At 47.3% G+C, this 17,132-nt stretch overlaps 1 protein-coding gene across 1 annotated transcript; it reads left to right on the plus strand.

Moving 5' to 3' along the window:
* The first annotated feature begins 3,195 nt into the window (after window positions 1-3,195).
* LOC122932562 (mediator of RNA polymerase II transcription subunit 31) lies at window positions 3,196-9,795 on the plus strand. Its single transcript, XM_044287047.1, has 4 exons — window positions 3,196-3,311; window positions 5,091-5,165; window positions 6,309-6,405; window positions 9,101-9,795. Exons 1-4 carry the CDS (start codon window positions 3,281-3,283, stop codon window positions 9,291-9,293), a joined length of 396 nt encoding a protein of 131 aa, XP_044142982.1. The 5' UTR covers window positions 3,196-3,280; the 3' UTR covers window positions 9,294-9,795.
* Window positions 9,796-17,132: the final 7,337 nt, after the last annotated feature.

Raw genomic sequence — 17,132 nt, forward strand, 5'->3', positions numbered from 1 at the left:
ATTTCCTCTCAAATAGTCCATGGGAATAAAACCTTTGCACACCCCCATATAAAATGAGAGTTAGGTCTCATGCACACAACCGTATGCATTTTGTGGTCCACAAATCATGGAAATTAAGTAATTAAAGCTACATGGGCAGAACAACTGTAAAGATGGCACTAAGGGCAGCACAATTGTAAGAAGGGCATTAATGGGTTAGCGCGGCTGTAAGGAGAGCACTAAGGGGCAGCACAACTGTAAGGAGGACACTAATGGGTCAGCACAGCTGTAAGGGGCGTACTAAGGGGTCAGCACAGCTGTAAGGGGCGCTCTAAGGGGTCAGCACAGCTGTAAGGGGCGCACTAAGGGGTCAGCACAGCTGTAAGGGGCGTACTAAGGGGTCAGCACAGCTGTAAGGGGCGTACTAAGGGGTCAGCACAGCTGTAAGGGGCGTACTAAGGGGTCAGCACAGCTGTAAGGGGCGCACTAAGGGGTCAGCACAGCTGTAAGGGGCGCACTAAGGGGTCAGCACAGCTGTAAGGGGCGTACTTAGGGGTCAGCACAGCTGTAAGGGGCGTACTAAGGGGTCAGCACAGCTGTAAGGGGCGTACTTAGGGGTCAGCACAGCTGTAAGGGGCGTACTAAGGGGTCAGCACAGCTGTAAGGGGCGTACTAAGGGGTCAGCACAGCTGTAAGGGGCGTACTAAGGGGTCAGCACAGCTGTAAGGGGCGTACTAAGGGGTCAGCACAGCTGTAAGGGGCATACTAAGGGGTCAGCACAGCTGTAAGGGGCGTACTAAGGGGTCAGCACAGCTGTAAGGGGCGTATTTAGGGGTTAGCACAGCTGTAAGGGGCGTACTAAGGGATCAGCACAGCTGTAAGGGGGTACTAAGGGGCAGCACAGATGTAAGGAGGGCACTAAGGGGGCAGCACAACTGTAAGGATGGCACTAAGGGGTCAGCACAGCTGTAAGGATGGCACTAAGGAGCAGCACAACTGTAAGGATGGCACTAAGGGATCAGCACAGCTGTAAGGGGGTACTAAGGGGCAGCACAGATGTAAGGAGGGCACTAAGGGTCAGCACAGCTGGAAGGAGGGCACTAAGGAGCAGTACAGATGTAAGGAGGGCACTAAGGGGTCAGCACAGATGTAAGGATGGGAACTAAGGGGGCCGCACAGCTGTAAGTAGGGCACTAAGGGTCAGCACAGATGTAAGAAGGACACTAAGGGGGCAGCAAAGCTGTAAGGAGAGCACTAAGGGGTCAGCACAGCTGTAAGGGGGTACTAAGGGGCAGCACAGATGCAAGGAGTACACTAAGGGGTCAGCACAGCTGTAAGGGGCGCACTAAGGGGTCAGCACAGCTGTAAGGGGCGTACTTAGGGGTCAGCACAGCTGTAAGGGGCGTACTAAGGGGTCAGCACAGCTGTAAGGGGCGTACTTAGGGGTCAGCACAGCTGTAAGGGGCGTACTAAGGGGTCAGCACAGCTGTAAGGGGCGTACTAAGGGGTCAGCACAGCTGTAAGGGGCGTACTAAGGGGTCAGCACAGCTGTAAGGGGCGTACTAAGGGGTCAGCACAGCTGTAAGGGGCATACTAAGGGGTCAGCACAGCTGTAAGGGGCGTACTAAGGGGTCAGCACAGCTGTAAGGGGCGTATTTAGGGGTTAGCACAGCTGTAAGGGGCGTACTAAGGGATCAGCACAGCTGTAAGGGGGTACTAAGGGGCAGCACAGATGTAAGGAGGGCACTAAGGGGGCAGCACAACTGTAAGGATGGCACTAAGGGGTCAGCACAGCTGTAAGGATGGCACTAAGGAGCAGCACAACTGTAAGGATGGCACTAAGGGATCAGCACAGCTGTAAGGGGGTACTAAGGGGCAGCACAGATGTAAGGAGGGCACTAAGGGTCAGCACAGCTGGAAGGAGGGCACTAAGGAGCAGTACAGATGTAAGGAGGGCACTAAGGGGTCAGCACAGATGTAAGGATGGGAACTAAGGGGGCCGCACAGCTGTAAGTAGGGCACTAAGGGTCAGCACAGATGTAAGAAGGACACTAAGGGGGCAGCAAAGCTGTAAGGAGAGCACTAAGGGGTCAGCACAGCTGTAAGGGGGTACTAAGGGGCAGCACAGATGCAAGGAGTACACTAAGGGGGCAGCACAGCAGTAAGGAGGGCACTAAGGGGGCCGCACAGCTGTAAGGAGGGCACTAAGGGGGCAGCACAGCTGTAAGGGGGTACTAAGGGGCAGTACAGATGTAAGGAGGGCACTAAGGATCAGCACAGCTGTAAGGAGGGCACTAAGGGTGAACACAGATGTAAGGAGGGCACTAAGGGGGCAGCACAGCTGTAAGGGGGTACTAAGGGGCAGCACAGCTGTAAGGGGGTACTAAGCGTCAGCACAGATGTAAGGAGTACACTAAGGGGGCAGCACAGCTGTAAGGAGGGCACTAAGGGTCAGCACAGCTGTAAGGAGGGCACTAAGGGGCAATACAGATGTAAGGAGGGCACTAAGGGGCAATACAGCAGTAAGGAGGGCACTCAGGGGGCAGCACAGCTGTAAGGAGGGCACTAAGGGGCAATACAGCTGTAAGGAGGGCACTAAGGGGGCCGCACAGCTGTAAGGGGAGCACTAAGGGGGCAGCACAGCTGTAAGGAGGGCACTAAGGAGGCCGCACAGCTGTAAGGAGAGCACTAAGAGGGCAGCACAGCTGTAAGGGGGTACTAAGGATCAGCACAGCTGTAAGGAGGGCACTAAGGGGCAATACAGCTGATATGTTGACACTAATGTAAGTGTATTTTAAATGAGTAATACATTTATGTATGCAAAAATACTGTGAGCCAGCCTAAATTATTGTAAATCTGCTTTGTTATCAGTTGGTGACTGACAGGCTGGGCTCCAGTAGTTTGCTGGTAGAGCTTTTCTTATATATTATTTGGTATCCTAATACAATCTATGTCCTAATTCACTCCTGCCGTTGGCAAGTCATGGATCTCCAGCATAGGAGCGGCCATGACGTTTCATGCTCTCAGGGTCCCACGTGCCCATTAGGCTATCGGTAAAACAGGTAAAGAATATATGATTGAGCGCTAAATAGAAAAGAGCAGAGCAGACGCCACAGACTGAGGAGCCACTGCCACATCTCCACAACGCGGCCTCCAGCGCCTTAAGGCGACAGCTCTACTGCGCATGCCCCGAACACTTCCGCCCATCGTGTGAAACGTCATTCACCCACGTGACAACTTCCGCTGCGTCCGGGACGTTTTGACGCTGGTTTATGATTAGAGGCGGCGTACGGGGCTCGTCATGGCGGCCGCCGCCGCCGCAATGGAGACAGGTACATTGATTGTAAAGACGCCGGGACGAACGTAGTCAGTACAAGTGCTGCGCTACATACAGACTGCTATATCTCTAGGGGATGCGTGTGTACAGCGCCTCAGTGTTGCTGGAGGAGATTTCATTGTCCTAGATTACTAAGGATAGGTCATCAGTGTCTACAGGCTGGATTAGGCTATGTTCACACATGACCGATTATCTGCGGATTGTGGTGCGGCAAATCTGCCGCATTGTACATTGCCTACACCAGTGCAGCTGTGAAATGTGCACATGTCAGTTTATGCTGTGGATCTCCACTGCACATTTCACTCCTTGCAATGGGGAGGGTGAAAGCCACGGCCAGAACCGCGTGTCATGGGTGCGTTCTTTGCTGCGGTCACGCCACACAAACCGCAGCAGACTTTTTTGCTGTATTTTCCATCATGTGTGGATAAACCCTTAAAGGGGTTGTCCCATCTTAGAAAATGGGGGCATATCGCTAGGCTATGCCCCCATTGTCTGATAGGTGCCGGTCCCACACCTACAAGGAGAACGGAGCGGAGAAAGTTGAGGAGGGCGCAGCCGCCCTCCATTCATTTCTATGGCGCCGCTGAAAAGGAGCTGAGCGGTGGCCACGTGTGCGCTCCCATTCACTTCAGTGGGAGAGGCGGGGAACTTCGCCTGGTGGTGGACAGAGGGGTCCTCCAGCCACAACTCTCCCCGGCTCCGTTCGCCTTGTCCCAGAGGTGGGACCCGCACCTATCAGACAATGGGGGCATATCCTAGCGATATGCCCCCATTGTCTAAGATGGGAATACCCCTTTAAAGGGGTATTCCAATCTCCGACATTAATGGTATATTGCTCGTTCTCTAGACAGGAGCAGGTCCTAGAGGTAGTGACAGTGATGGCCAGGGGCGGACTGGGAACTTAAAGTGGCCCTGGAAAAAATTCTAAAAGTGGCCTCATGTTGTAGTCGGGTCTAAATTGATGGAAGGCAGAGCCAGCAATACTATATTGTGGCACATTATACCACCAGCCAAATACCACAGTCCATCACAAAATACATCCCCAAAAACTTCCACTGGCCGGCAGAGTGGAACGCTCAGGCGACCCCCTGGGAGATTTCCCTGTAAGGCTACTTTCACACTTGCGCTTGATCGGATCCGTTCTGAACGGATCCGATCATATTAATGCAGACGGAGGCTCCGTTCAGTACGGATCCGTCTGCATTAATAACTTTAAAAAATGTCGCAAGTGCGCAAGTAGCCTGCGCGGATCCGTTCAGACTTTCAATGTAAAGTCAATGGGGGACGGATCCGCTTGAAGATTGAGCCATATGGTGACATCTTCAAGCGGATCCGTTCCCATTGACTCACATTGTAAGTCTGAACGGATCCGCTTGCCTCCGCACGGCCAGGCGGACACCCGAACGCTGCAAGCAGCGTTCAGCTGTCCGCCTGTCCGTGCGGAGGCGAGCGGAGCGGAGGCTGAACGCCGCCAGACTGATGCAGTCTGAGCGGATCCGCTCCATTCAGACTGCATCAGGGCTGGACGGAGGCGTTTGGGTCCGCTCGTGAGCTCCTTCAAACGGAGCTCACGAACGGACCCATGAACGCTAGTGTGAAAGTAGCCTAAGATCTATGGCCAATCCGCCCCTTTTGATGGCATATCCCAGCAATATGCCATCAATGTCCCAAATGGGAATAACCCATTAAGGTTGATTTAGGAATTTCGGGGGAAAAAGCAGTCTCCAAATCATAAAATTGTGTTTTTGTTTTTTTTCTCTTTTTTTTTTCTCAGATGAGCAAGCAAGAATTCGATTCCAGTTGGAGTTGGAATTTGTTCAGTGTCTGGCAAACCCTAATTACCTCAATTGTAAGTGTCCTAAAAAATGCCAACAATGTACCCCCCACACTAAATGCATGTACAGTACCCATGATCTGCACCTGAACAGTATCTGCTCACATCTTCCTGTCTTGTATGTAATGAGGCGAGAGGCACATTCTTCAGCCAAGACGAGTCATCAGCTTCTTTCCTATCCATGAGCTTTCTTGGTAACCATGCCTCCTAGGTGTGATTGACACCATGCCCCCCAATCTCCTAGGCATGGATGAATCCCCATGCCAGGGCGTTGAATGCTTCACCTAGTGCAGGATAATGCCCGAGATCTGAATGACTAGCACCATAACTATGTCCCCTTCAGTCTAACAGCACCACAGAGGAGTAAGACTGATCAGTCCGGTGACTGGGCCTATAAACACTATAGGGGTATGTTCACAGGGCAGGTCTTGACCTTGGAAATTTGGTGCAGGTTTCAATGTCCTTTCTTGGCACAGTTGCCCTAAACTGCAGCCTCCCCCTGAGACCAATGGGAGAGCGGATCCTGTGTGGCCCCCAGCGGCGTTTTGGTGCAGAATCTACATAAAATTTCCAATGTCAGAAGCTGCCACGTGAACATAACCCCAAATGGAAGCAAACAACTCGGGAGCAGTCTGCCGGTGTGGGGGACCCTGAGGCCGGACTGAAGTCTAGATAAGGCATTCAACGTACAGACATAGGATTTCAGGGATTAGGCAGGCAGCGGTCTGGAAAATGACATCAATGAGGCCGCTTTCACGGGGTCAGTGGATGGCCGAAAACAGAAGTGGGTCCTACAGAGAAAGTTTAATGGGAATATTTGCTCCTCTTCTGTGTTTAGACCAACTCCTGGTCTTGGCTAACAAATAATGTTGAAAAATACTGACCAAATACTGACTGTGTGAAAGTGGCCTAATTTACATTCCGTACGGGAAACCTCAAAGAGCAATGCGGAGCTGACTCCAAAAAAAGCAAAAGGCAGGCAAGAGCGCCTCTTATTGGCATTGGTTGGGTAAATGGAGCCTGTGTGCTGGGAGCTATCCCAGAGCATGCACCAAACATAGGACGTAAATGTAATCTGAACAGAGCCTTACCACTGTTATGCTTGCATTGCCCGCTAATCTAGTGTTGGTCATAATGCTATTTATTTTATTTTTTTAGTCCTAGCACAAAGAGGATATTTCAAGGAGAAACCATTTGTGAATTACCTAAAATATTTACTGTATTGGAAGGATCCAGATTATGCGAAATATTTAAAGTAAGCCTGAGATTTACCCGATGTGTGTTTTACTGTGGTATCTTAAAATTATGAGCTGATGATCCAGAATTGTGAAATCACAGTGATGGTTCCGAGAGGATCTCCGCTACTATAAGTCATGTTTTATTTGCGTGTCTAATCATTTTGATTCACACGGAATGTAAATTATTTCAGCAGAAAAAATTGCTGGGGATTTTGCTGCAAAATACACCTAATGTAGGGCTCATGCACACGACCATATGTATTTTGCAGAACGGAACAGCTGGTCCCTAACAGAACAGTAGTAACCTTGTCCGTAATGCGGACAATAATAGGACATGGTTTATTTTTTTGCAGAACGGAAATACGGACATATGGAAACAGAATGCACACGGAGTAACTTCCGTTTTTGCAGACCCATTGAAATGAATGGCTTTGCATACGCTCTGCAAAAAAAATGGAATGGACACGGAAATAAAATACATTAGTGTGCATGAGCCCTTATATGCAGATTTTGCTGTGGATTTGCCCCAGAATTTCAACCCATGCATCGGAAAGGGTGAAATCTGCAGCATAAATTGATGTATTGTAGACTTATAGATTATCATATTGATGTCCTATCCTCACGATGACTCCCGGGACCCCACCGATTGTCTGTTTGAGGAGACCGCAGCTCTCTGGTAAGTGCCGTGGCCTCTTCGCAGTTTACTAAGCACAGCGCTGTCCATTTTATAGCGGCTGTGCTTTGTTTTGCAGCTCGGCCCATACACTTGGCCATTTGACTGACTGAACATGACGTTACATGGCCTAGGATGAGGTCTAAGCACTGACCGTGGTCCATGGCCTCGACATACAGCTGATCAGTGGGGCTGCCAGGAGTCGGACCCCTGCCTATGTCATATTGATGACCTTTCCAGAGGAGAGCTCATCTGTATGATTATCCTGAAAAACCTCTTTCAACTCTGCACCTCAGGTCAACTTGCAGAATTGTTTTAGCAGTGGGTGGAAAATAATTGCTGAAAAAATCTCCTCCACTTTTCTGATAATGTAACAGATTTACATCATGCCGTTACATGTCCGTAAATCTACTGTTTTACCTCCTGTCGGTAGGGCCGATACTGTGTGCACTGATAAGACAGGGTCGGGTCCCACTGACGAGCAGTATGGTAAAACCGAGCTGTCAGTTTATTCATACATTGTCAGGAGGTATAAGAGGAATGGTGCAAGGTGGAATTAAAAAAAATAATTATTATTACGTGGGAATAAAGGTATTTACTAAGGGTACTTTCACACTAGCGGTTTTCTTTTGCGGCACTGAGTTCCGTCCTAGGGGCTCAACACCGGAAAAGAACTGATCAGTTTCATCCCCATGCATTCTGAACGGAGAGAAATCTGTTCAGGATGCATCAGGATGTCTTCAGTTCAGTCACTGAACGGCGTGTTGGACGGAGGAAATACCTCGGCATGCTGCGGTATTATCTCCGTCCAAAATTCCGGATCCGTTGCCGGAATGCCGTATCCAGCATTAATTTACATTGAAATGTTTTAGTGTAAAATGCCGGATCCGTCCTCCCAGTCTGCGCATGCGCAGACCGGTAAAAATGTGAAAAAAAATAGTGTATATAACGGATCCGTTTCTCCAGATGACATCCGGAGAGACGGATCCATTCTTGCAATGCATTTATAAGACGGATCCGGATCTGTCTCCAAATGCTGTCCGTTTGCATGCAGATTGCCTGATCCGGCAGGCAGTACCGGCGACGGAACTGCTTGCCCGATCACTCTGCCACAAGTGTGAAAGTAGCCTAAATTAGAGAAAAGACACTGCAGCAGCACCCTGCAAACCAGATAAAGTACAATAATGCCATAGTCACAAAAAATATTATAGTGCTAATGCTACACTTATTTATAAAGTGAGATGCTTGGCAAATACATTTCGTACAAAACCATCTGGGCCCGTCTGCCGAACGTCAAGGCGATCTCTGTAAGACGGGTCCTAACACTAAATAATACCTGTTATGCGCCATAAAGTTCAGGAAGTGTTGGTTCCACATGCATGCAAAATGGCCTCCATTACTTCCAAGGGATGCAGGTACCGACATGCAGTCTGAGCCCACTCCATACCATTCCTTGTGCCAGGCGGCTTCCAATGAATGTAGTGAGAGCAGGCCACAGCTTTATACTGAGACTAATTAAAATCAGCCTATGGGGCAGACAGGCCGATCAGGAGCGCACGACTCGCTGGAGTGCCACATCTCCAGCGCTATAAGTCAGTAGCCTAAATTATACACGTCATGAGAATTTATTATCCTGTAATGGTGTGACTGATTCTTCTTGGTAAAGTGGATACAGCTGCACAATATGCGTCGTCCCTTCACAACACCTTATCCTGTATGAACAGGATAGGGGACAAGTGTTTGATCGGCGGGTAGCCGACCAGTGGGGCCCCCTCCGATCATTAGAACGTGGGCCTACTGGAGATAGCTGAGCGCTTGTACCCTATCTTTGGAATTCCCATAGATCTGGATGGAGTGGTGAATACGCATGAATGCCTGCCATTCCATTCAAATGGGGAACATGGACCCCAGCAGTCGGACCCCTGCCAATCAGACACCTATCCCATATTTTGTGTATAGGAGAGAGGTTGTTGTCCTGGGACAACCTCTTACATCCCTTATTCTGCCACTCATCACTGTATTTTCGTTGATGTCCCCAGATACCCCCAGTGCTTGCACATGCTGGAGTTGCTGCAGTATGAACACTTCCGTAAGGAGCTGGTGAACGCGCAGTGTGCCAAGTTTATTGACGAGCAGCAAATCTTACATTGGCAGCACTACTCTCGAAAGAGGATGAGACTGCAGCAAGCCCTGGCGGAGCAGCAGCCGCAGAACAACACCATTGGGAAATGAAAGCCTCTGTTCCCCCAGCACAACATACATCATGGTCTATGGGATGCGAATGCTGCCCGGACACTGTCAGCCTTATTATGGCCTATCGTATATATACTGCTGACCAGCAACCATCAGATATGGGGAAGAGACCGCTTACTGGATCTGGAATTACTAACCCTTCTCTCTGACGACGAAAATGACCATTTATATCATGTGCAGAAATGAGAAGACTTGGAGATTGGAGCGCACGGTCTGGATTAGCTTTGATAGTTCTAGAGAAGATGATTATTGACCCGTCCTGAGGTTCGGTCTCCATTTAAAAGGGAATAAGTAAAATTACCAAATACCACTGTAGGTGGTGAGGGTGCTGGGGGCACCATGTATAGGCTGGTTTCACACATGGTTTCCTTTGGGTTTGTTGTGTGTGTTTGTGTGTTTTTTTTTGTTTTTTTTTCTCTTTCATTCCTGGTCAAAAATGCAGCCAAGTCTATAGTGAACTATAAAACACATTTTGTATACATGGTTTTGGTTTGTGATATTTTTCATAAAGCATCATGCTCTGGGGAAAAAAAAGCATGTTACAGATGTAAGGGCCAGTTCACACACTCAAAATCGGCTCCAAAAAGACTCCTCAAAATGGCCTCAAAGTCTTGTTGCCATCTGCAAATTCTAAGTGGCATTGGTGACCATTCTGGAGCGCTGCCCCACATAATGAGCATCCTGTTAATGTGTGAGGTAAATTATTGGGTCACTTGCTATTTAATTTGAAGCACATGAAGCTAATAAAGTAATGACCCCATGTACTTCACGGCAGGGCAGCATTAGAGTTATTGGGCTTCATTCAGCTACAGGAAAACTCTTAGTTGATCGCAGCAACCAATCAGAGGTCACCTTTCCTTTTTTTTTCAGAACACTTTAAGAAATGAAAGCTGAGCTCTGATTGGTTGCGATGACAGCTTTGATGTTCTGCTTCTGAGCCGTGCAGTGGCAGAGCTTAGTGTGGAAGTTCTGACAGCATTGAACAGAAGAGGGCACTGACATATCAAAATAGTACTGATATTTCGATGCATTGTGCACCCCTAGTAGTGGCCGAATGTAAATGCTCTTCAAAAGCTGGACTAAGCCTTTAAAGGGGTTGTCCACGATTTCGATGGCCTGTTCACAGGATAGGCTATCAATATCAGATCGGCGGGTGGTCTGACACCCCACACGCCTGCCAATCAGCTGTTAGCTTGTAGCTCCGGAACTACATTGGGTAGTGGATGGAGCTGGTGAAGTGAATGGGAGCAGCGCGCCAGTAATCAGCCTGATCTGCTATACAACGCACCAACGAGTACACCGCCAGAGCAATAACAGCTGATCAGAGGGAGTGCGGGGTGACCAACCCCATCAATCTGATATGGATGCAGCTTTTGCTACTGGAAACAGTCAATAAGCTTGTTGTCAGACACCCCTAATACCTTAACTGAGCTCCGACAGTAGGAGACCACTTCCTAAATTTTATTACTGGGTCTTGATGATAGGACACAGACTCAGATTGCCACAACCCTGTGCTGAAAGGCTTTCCCTCTCCACTCTTTGGTGCTAATCCTATGCTTTATTTTTAGGTGTTGGCAACAATTATTAGGCATGTATATAATATTATATAGGAAACCTTAACTTTAGTCTATGGCAGGGGTGCACAATCTTTTCTGGGTGGGGGCCACATTGTCAGACTGAACCAACTCCAAGGGCTGCAAAATAAAAAGTAAAGGGGTATTACCAACTGAAGTACTGTATTTATGGCACATCGGACATGCTTGAATTTTCTTTTTGGTCCGGTGTTCCGGAATTTTTTGCTACCCATGTCCCTTCCGGTAGTGATGTGGGAGGTGTGTCTCTCACCTCGGCTTCTCATTGGCTCTGCCAGGGGTTTGTCGGCGCAGGCGCGGAGGACTCACCCATAGCGTGAACGCGCCAAAGGTAGCAGAAAATTCCGGGCCACTGCGCATGCGCGAAGAAGACAGCCGAAGGTAGCAGAAAATTTCGGCTTCGCGCATGCCCGGAATTTTCTGCTACCTTCGGCTCCTACTGTGGCAGCACACTGTATAAGGGAGCAGTATGTGGCAGCACACTATTAGGGGAGCAGTATGTGTACAGCAGCGTAGTGTGTATATATACAGTATGTGGCAGCACACTGTATTAGGGGAACAGTATGTAGCAGTATGTGTACAGCAGCGTAGTATACAGTCATGTGAAAAAATTAGGACACCCTTTGAAAGCATGTGGTTTTTTGTAACATTTTTAATAAAAGGTTATTTCATCTCCGTTTCAACAATACAGAGAGATTAAAGTAATCCAACTAAATAAAGAAAACTGAAGAAAAGTCTTTTCAAGATCTTCTGTAAATGTCATTCTACAAAAATGCCTATTCTAACTGAGGAAAAAGATAGGACACCCTCACATGTATTCCCTCTTAAATTGGCTCAGATCTCACACAGGTATATCACACCAGGTGCACATAATTAGTAGATCGTTACTCTGCATGTTGAATGAGGCTTGCCCTATTTAAACCTCAGACATTTAGTTTGGTGTGCTCCTGACTGTTGAAGTGAGAGTGAGCACCATGGTGAGAGCAAAAGAGCTGTCAGAGGACTTCAGAAAAAAGATTGTAGCAGCCTATGAGTCTGGGAAGGGATTTAAAAAGATCTAAAAAGATTTTGAAAATCAGCCATTCCACTGTCCGGAAGATAGTCTACAAGTGGAGGGCTTTCAAAACAACTGCCAACATGCCCAGGACTGGTCGCCCCAGCAAGTTCACCCCAAGAGCAGACCGCAAGATGCTAAAAGAGGTCTCCAAAAACCCTAAAGTGTCATCTCGAGAACTACAGCAGGCTCTGGCTACTGTTGATGTAGAAGTACATGCCTCTACAATCAGAAAGAGACTGTACAAGTTTAACTTGCATGGGAGGTGTGCAAGGAGGAAACCTTTGCTTTCCAAGAGAAACATCGAGGCCAGACTGACATTTGCCAGAAATAAAGTTGACAAAGACCAGGACTTCTGGAATAATGTTCTTTGGACAGATGAGTCCAAAATTGAATTATTTGGACACAACAGCAGAGGACATGTTTGGCGTAAACCAAACACAGCATTCCAAGAAAAGAACCTCATACCAACTGTGAAGCATGGAGGTGGAAGTGTCATGGTTTGGGGCTGCTTTGCTGCAGCAGGACCTGGTCAGCTCACCATCATAGAATCCACGATGAATTCTACTGTGTATCAGAAGGTGCTTGAAGAACATGTGAGACCATCAGTTAGAAAATTAAAGCTGAAGCGGAACTGGACCATGCAACATGACAATGACCCAAAACATACTAGTAAATCAACCAAAGATTGGCTGAAAAAGAAGAAATGGAGAGTCCTGGAATGGCCAAGTCAAAGTCCAGATTTGAATCCCATTGAGATGCTGTGGGGTGACTTGAAAAGGGCTGTACGTGCAAGAAACCCCTCAAACATCTCACAGCTGAAAAAGTTCTGCATTGAGGAGTGGGGTAAAATTTCCTCAGACCGATGTCGAAGACTGGTAGATGGCTACAAGAACCGTCTCACTGCAGTTATTTCAGCCAAAGGAGGTAACACTCGCTATTAGGGGCAAGGGTGTCCTATCTTTTTCCTCAGTTAGAATAGGCATTTTTGTAGAATGACATTTACAGAAGATCTTAAAGACTTTTCTTCAGTTTTCTTTGTTTAGTCGGATTACTTTAATCTCTCTGTATTGTTGAAACGGAGATGAAATAACCTTTTATTAAAAATGTTACAAAAAACCACATGCTTTCAAAGGGTGTCCTAATTTTTTCACATGACTGTATATATACAGCATGTGGCAGCACACTGTATTAGGGGAACAGTATGTGTACAGCAGTGTAGTGTGTATATATACAGTATGTGGCAGCACACTGTATTAGGGGAACAGTATGTGTACAGCAGTGTAGTGTATATATACAGTATGTGGCAGCACACTATTAGGGGAGCAGTATGTGTACAGCAGTGTAGTGTGTATATATACAGTATGTGGCAGCACACTGTATTAGGGGAACAGTATGTGTACAGCAGTGTAGTATATATATACAGCATGTGGCAGCACACTGTATTAGGGGAGCAGTATGTGTACAGCACACTGTATTAGCGGAGCAGTATGTGTACAGCAGCGTAGTATATATATACAGCATGTGGCAGCACACTGTATTAGGGGAGCAGAAAATTCCTACTGCACTTGCGCCAAGCTGTCTTTTTTCGCAAGGTAGCATTAAATTCCGGGCCACTGTGCATACGCTGAAAAATACGGCTTGGTGCAGTAGGAGTAGGAATTTTCTGCTCCGCTAATACAGTGTGCTGCCACGTACTGCTCCGCTAATACAGTGTGCTGCCACGTACTGCTCCGCTAATACAGTGTGCTGCCACGTACTGCTCCGCTAATACAGTGTGCTGCCACGTACTGCTCCGCTAATACAGTGTGCTGCACGGGGATGACGTGAGTACGTCGCGTCTCACTCTCCCCTCTGCACTGGCCTCCTCCGAGCTCCCGGCTCTGAACAGCTGATGCCGAGCAGCTGATGCTTTGAGCCGTGTACCTGGTCTGGCTGTTTGTACCGCTCTCGCCCCCGCGTGCTCTTGGAGGTCGCTGTCGGAGGGCGCCTGGCTGCCGTTGCGGCTGGTCCGCTCTCTTGTTGCGCCCCTGGACCCGGCTGCCTCACTGCTCCGCTTCCTGTCCTTGCTAGCTGCTGTCCTGCCGTTTCGCAGCTCTCCCTGCCACTGCACCATCTGCTCCTCCGGACTTCCACCTTTCACCTTGCCGCTCCTGTCTGCCATTGGACTGCCTGCTGCTGCTACCCGGACGGATCCCTTGCTGCTACTCCACATTCATGCTGCCGTTCCCCCTTCCCTTTTGGATTCGAACTGCCGTTGCAGGGGACTAAGGCACTGGACACGTGAGAACCGCGTTTGATCTATTTTCTACCTGCTATACTGCTAGTTTTTCTGCTTCACTAGTGCAATGAAAACATAACTTTTGTTGAAAAATTCGGGTTTGTTTACTGCCTTTTTCCCCTTTCTTCTCCTCCTCTGTGGTGCCTACTGCGGTGGGAATATTGGAACCAACAGGGGGGGAAAAAAAGGAATATAAAGGAAGGAAAAGGGGGAAGGGAAAACAGAGAGAAAAAGGGGAAGAAGAGGGAGGAAAAAAAAAAAAAAAAAAAAAAAAAGGGAAGAAGAAAGAAGGGGAAGCAGCGAAGAGAAAGGGGGAAGAGGAAAAAAAAAAAAGGAAAGAAAAGAACAAAAACACAAAAAATGGCACCAAAACGACGCTCAGCGGATTCCTCTGTTATTAAGCTGGGGGCTAAGACTCCAGAGAACAAAATTGATAAGTTCTTGAAATCGCCCTTTTTAAGTGAAAAAAACCAAGCTAAAATTAAACCTCCCGCCAAACTGAAAAAATCTGCTAAAATTCCCCAAAATGATGATTTCTCTGAGGATGGATTAGAGGATGCAGAACAGGAGGCAGGTGAGGAAGGTCCCTCTGCACAAACACGAACTGAATATGACCCATTTGTCTTGGATAAAATCCTCTGTGCTGTGGAAAACAACGGCACCTTAGTGCAAGGAATGTCCACTCAATTGGGGTCCGTGCAGTGCGATATTTCTCTAATAAGAGAAGACCTAGCAAAGATACGGGATCGAGTCCTTAGTGTGGAAAAAATTGTTGACTCCTTACAAACTGATATGGGCATGTTGAAATCTAAAACGATATTTCTGGCCTCAGAAAATCAAGCACTCCAAAATAAGCTAGAGGACCTAGAAAATAGGTCAAGGCGCAACAATGTCCGTATAATTGGATTTCCAGAAGGAGCTGAGGGCCGACACCTAGAGGAACAAATTAAAGATGTGGTCAGGCACAGTCTTGGCAGCGATAATTTCTCCTCCATGTTTCAAATAGAAAGAGCCCATCGAATTCCAGGAGGGAAGCCTATACCAGGAAGACCGCCGCGCGCAATTTTAATCAAATTGCTACTGTCCGCCGATAGAGACATGATCTTGAAAAGAGCAAGAGAATGCTCACCTATTGAATATCAGGGCACTAAATTGCTCTTTTTTCCTGACTTTGCGCGACAGACTCAGGAAAAAAGAAGAAACTTCATAGAGATAAAGAAACGTTTGGCGGCTAAGGAGATCAAATATTCCCTACATTATCCAGCGAAATTAAGAGTAATCCACAAGGGGACTTCCCTCTACTTTGAGACACCACAGCAAGCGCTAGACTGGATGGATCAAATAGGCATCTGAAATCGTGCACTATTATGAAAGAAGGGATGGAGGGATGGGGGGGGTCAGGCCGGGGGAGAATGGCCGGAGGTTAGAGGTTCGCTGATTAGCTCGGGCGGATCAAGGGAGAGGGGGGGGGGGGGGAGGGGAGGGATGGATCCAACCTTGCAGGAATGGGGTGTCTTTTTTTTTTTTTTCCTTCTTCTCTTGTTATAACTGATGTCCACTAGGATTGTAGCTTGGAATGTCAGAGGGCTCGGGGATAGGGTTAAAAGGCAAGCGATCATGGATGCAGTAAAGAGATATCTTCCAGCAATTATCTGCATAGTTGAAACTCATCTAATCAGAGAAACCCTGTCCCGTCTGGCAACGGGATGGCAGTCTCAATCATATCACTCCACCTTTAGCGGCTCCTCCAGGGGTGTTTCGGTTCTCATTCACAACTCCATAGACTTCACTCTTATAAAATCACACATAGATGACCAGGGCAGATTTATTTTTTTACATGGTAAGCTGCATGGCCATAGTTATATTCTTGCCTTTTTCTACATACCTCCACCATTTTCAATCTACCCACTGCTTCAGCTAATCCTTTTTTTTGAAAAGAGATCAGAATGCCGCTTAATCCTGATGGGGGATTTTAATGCGGTTATGGACCCCAACAAAGATAGATTTACATTAGACGCAGAAAGGGGGAGGAACTTTCTTAATTCTCCGTTGCCTCAGTTTTGCTTAGAGGTGGGACTGGTGGACATATGGGAACATTTTTGTAGAGGAAAGAGAGTTTACTCCTGTGTTAGCAGAGGTGGCAAAGCAATGTCCAGGATCGATCTAGCACTCACCAATGAGAGCAACCTGAGTAATATCCGTAAGATGCGATATGGGGTAAGAACAGTTTCAGATCACGCACCCGTTCTGGTTGAGGTTAGCAGCACGGAGAATAAGGACATTAGGGGGCTAGGATTTAAGCTGAATCCATATTGGCTCACTATTATGGACAATCTTCAGTCGATTAAACTACTGATGTCCTCCTTTTGGGAGGTTAACCTTCCCTCTGCTAACATCAACATAGTATGGGATGCCTTTAACCACTTAAGGACCACAGGTTTATACCCCCCTAGTGACCAGGCCCTTTTTTACAAATCGGCACTCCACAACTTTAGCGGTTTATTGCTCGGTCATGCAACTTACCACCCAAATGAATTTTACCTCCTTTTCTTCTCACTAATAGAGCTTTCATTTGGTGGTATTTCATTGCCGCTGACATTTTTACTTTTTTTGTTATTAATCGAAATTTAACGATTTTTTTGCAAAAAAATGACATTTTTCACTTTCAGCTGTAAAATTTTGCAAAAAAAACGACATCCATATATACATTTTTCGCCAAATTTATTGTTCTACATGTCTTTGATAAAAAAAAAATGTTTGGGCAAAAAAAAAATGGTTTGGGTAAAAGTTATAGCATTTACAAACTATGGTACAAAAATGTGAATTTCCGCTTTTTGAAGCAGCTCTGACTTTCTGAGCACCTGTCATGTTTTCTGAGGTTCTACAATGCC

Source organism: Bufo gargarizans, chromosome 3 (assembly GCF_014858855.1).
Source record: "Bufo gargarizans isolate SCDJY-AF-19 chromosome 3, ASM1485885v1, whole genome shotgun sequence".
Taxonomy (NCBI): Eukaryota; Metazoa; Chordata; class Amphibia; order Anura; family Bufonidae; genus Bufo; species Bufo gargarizans.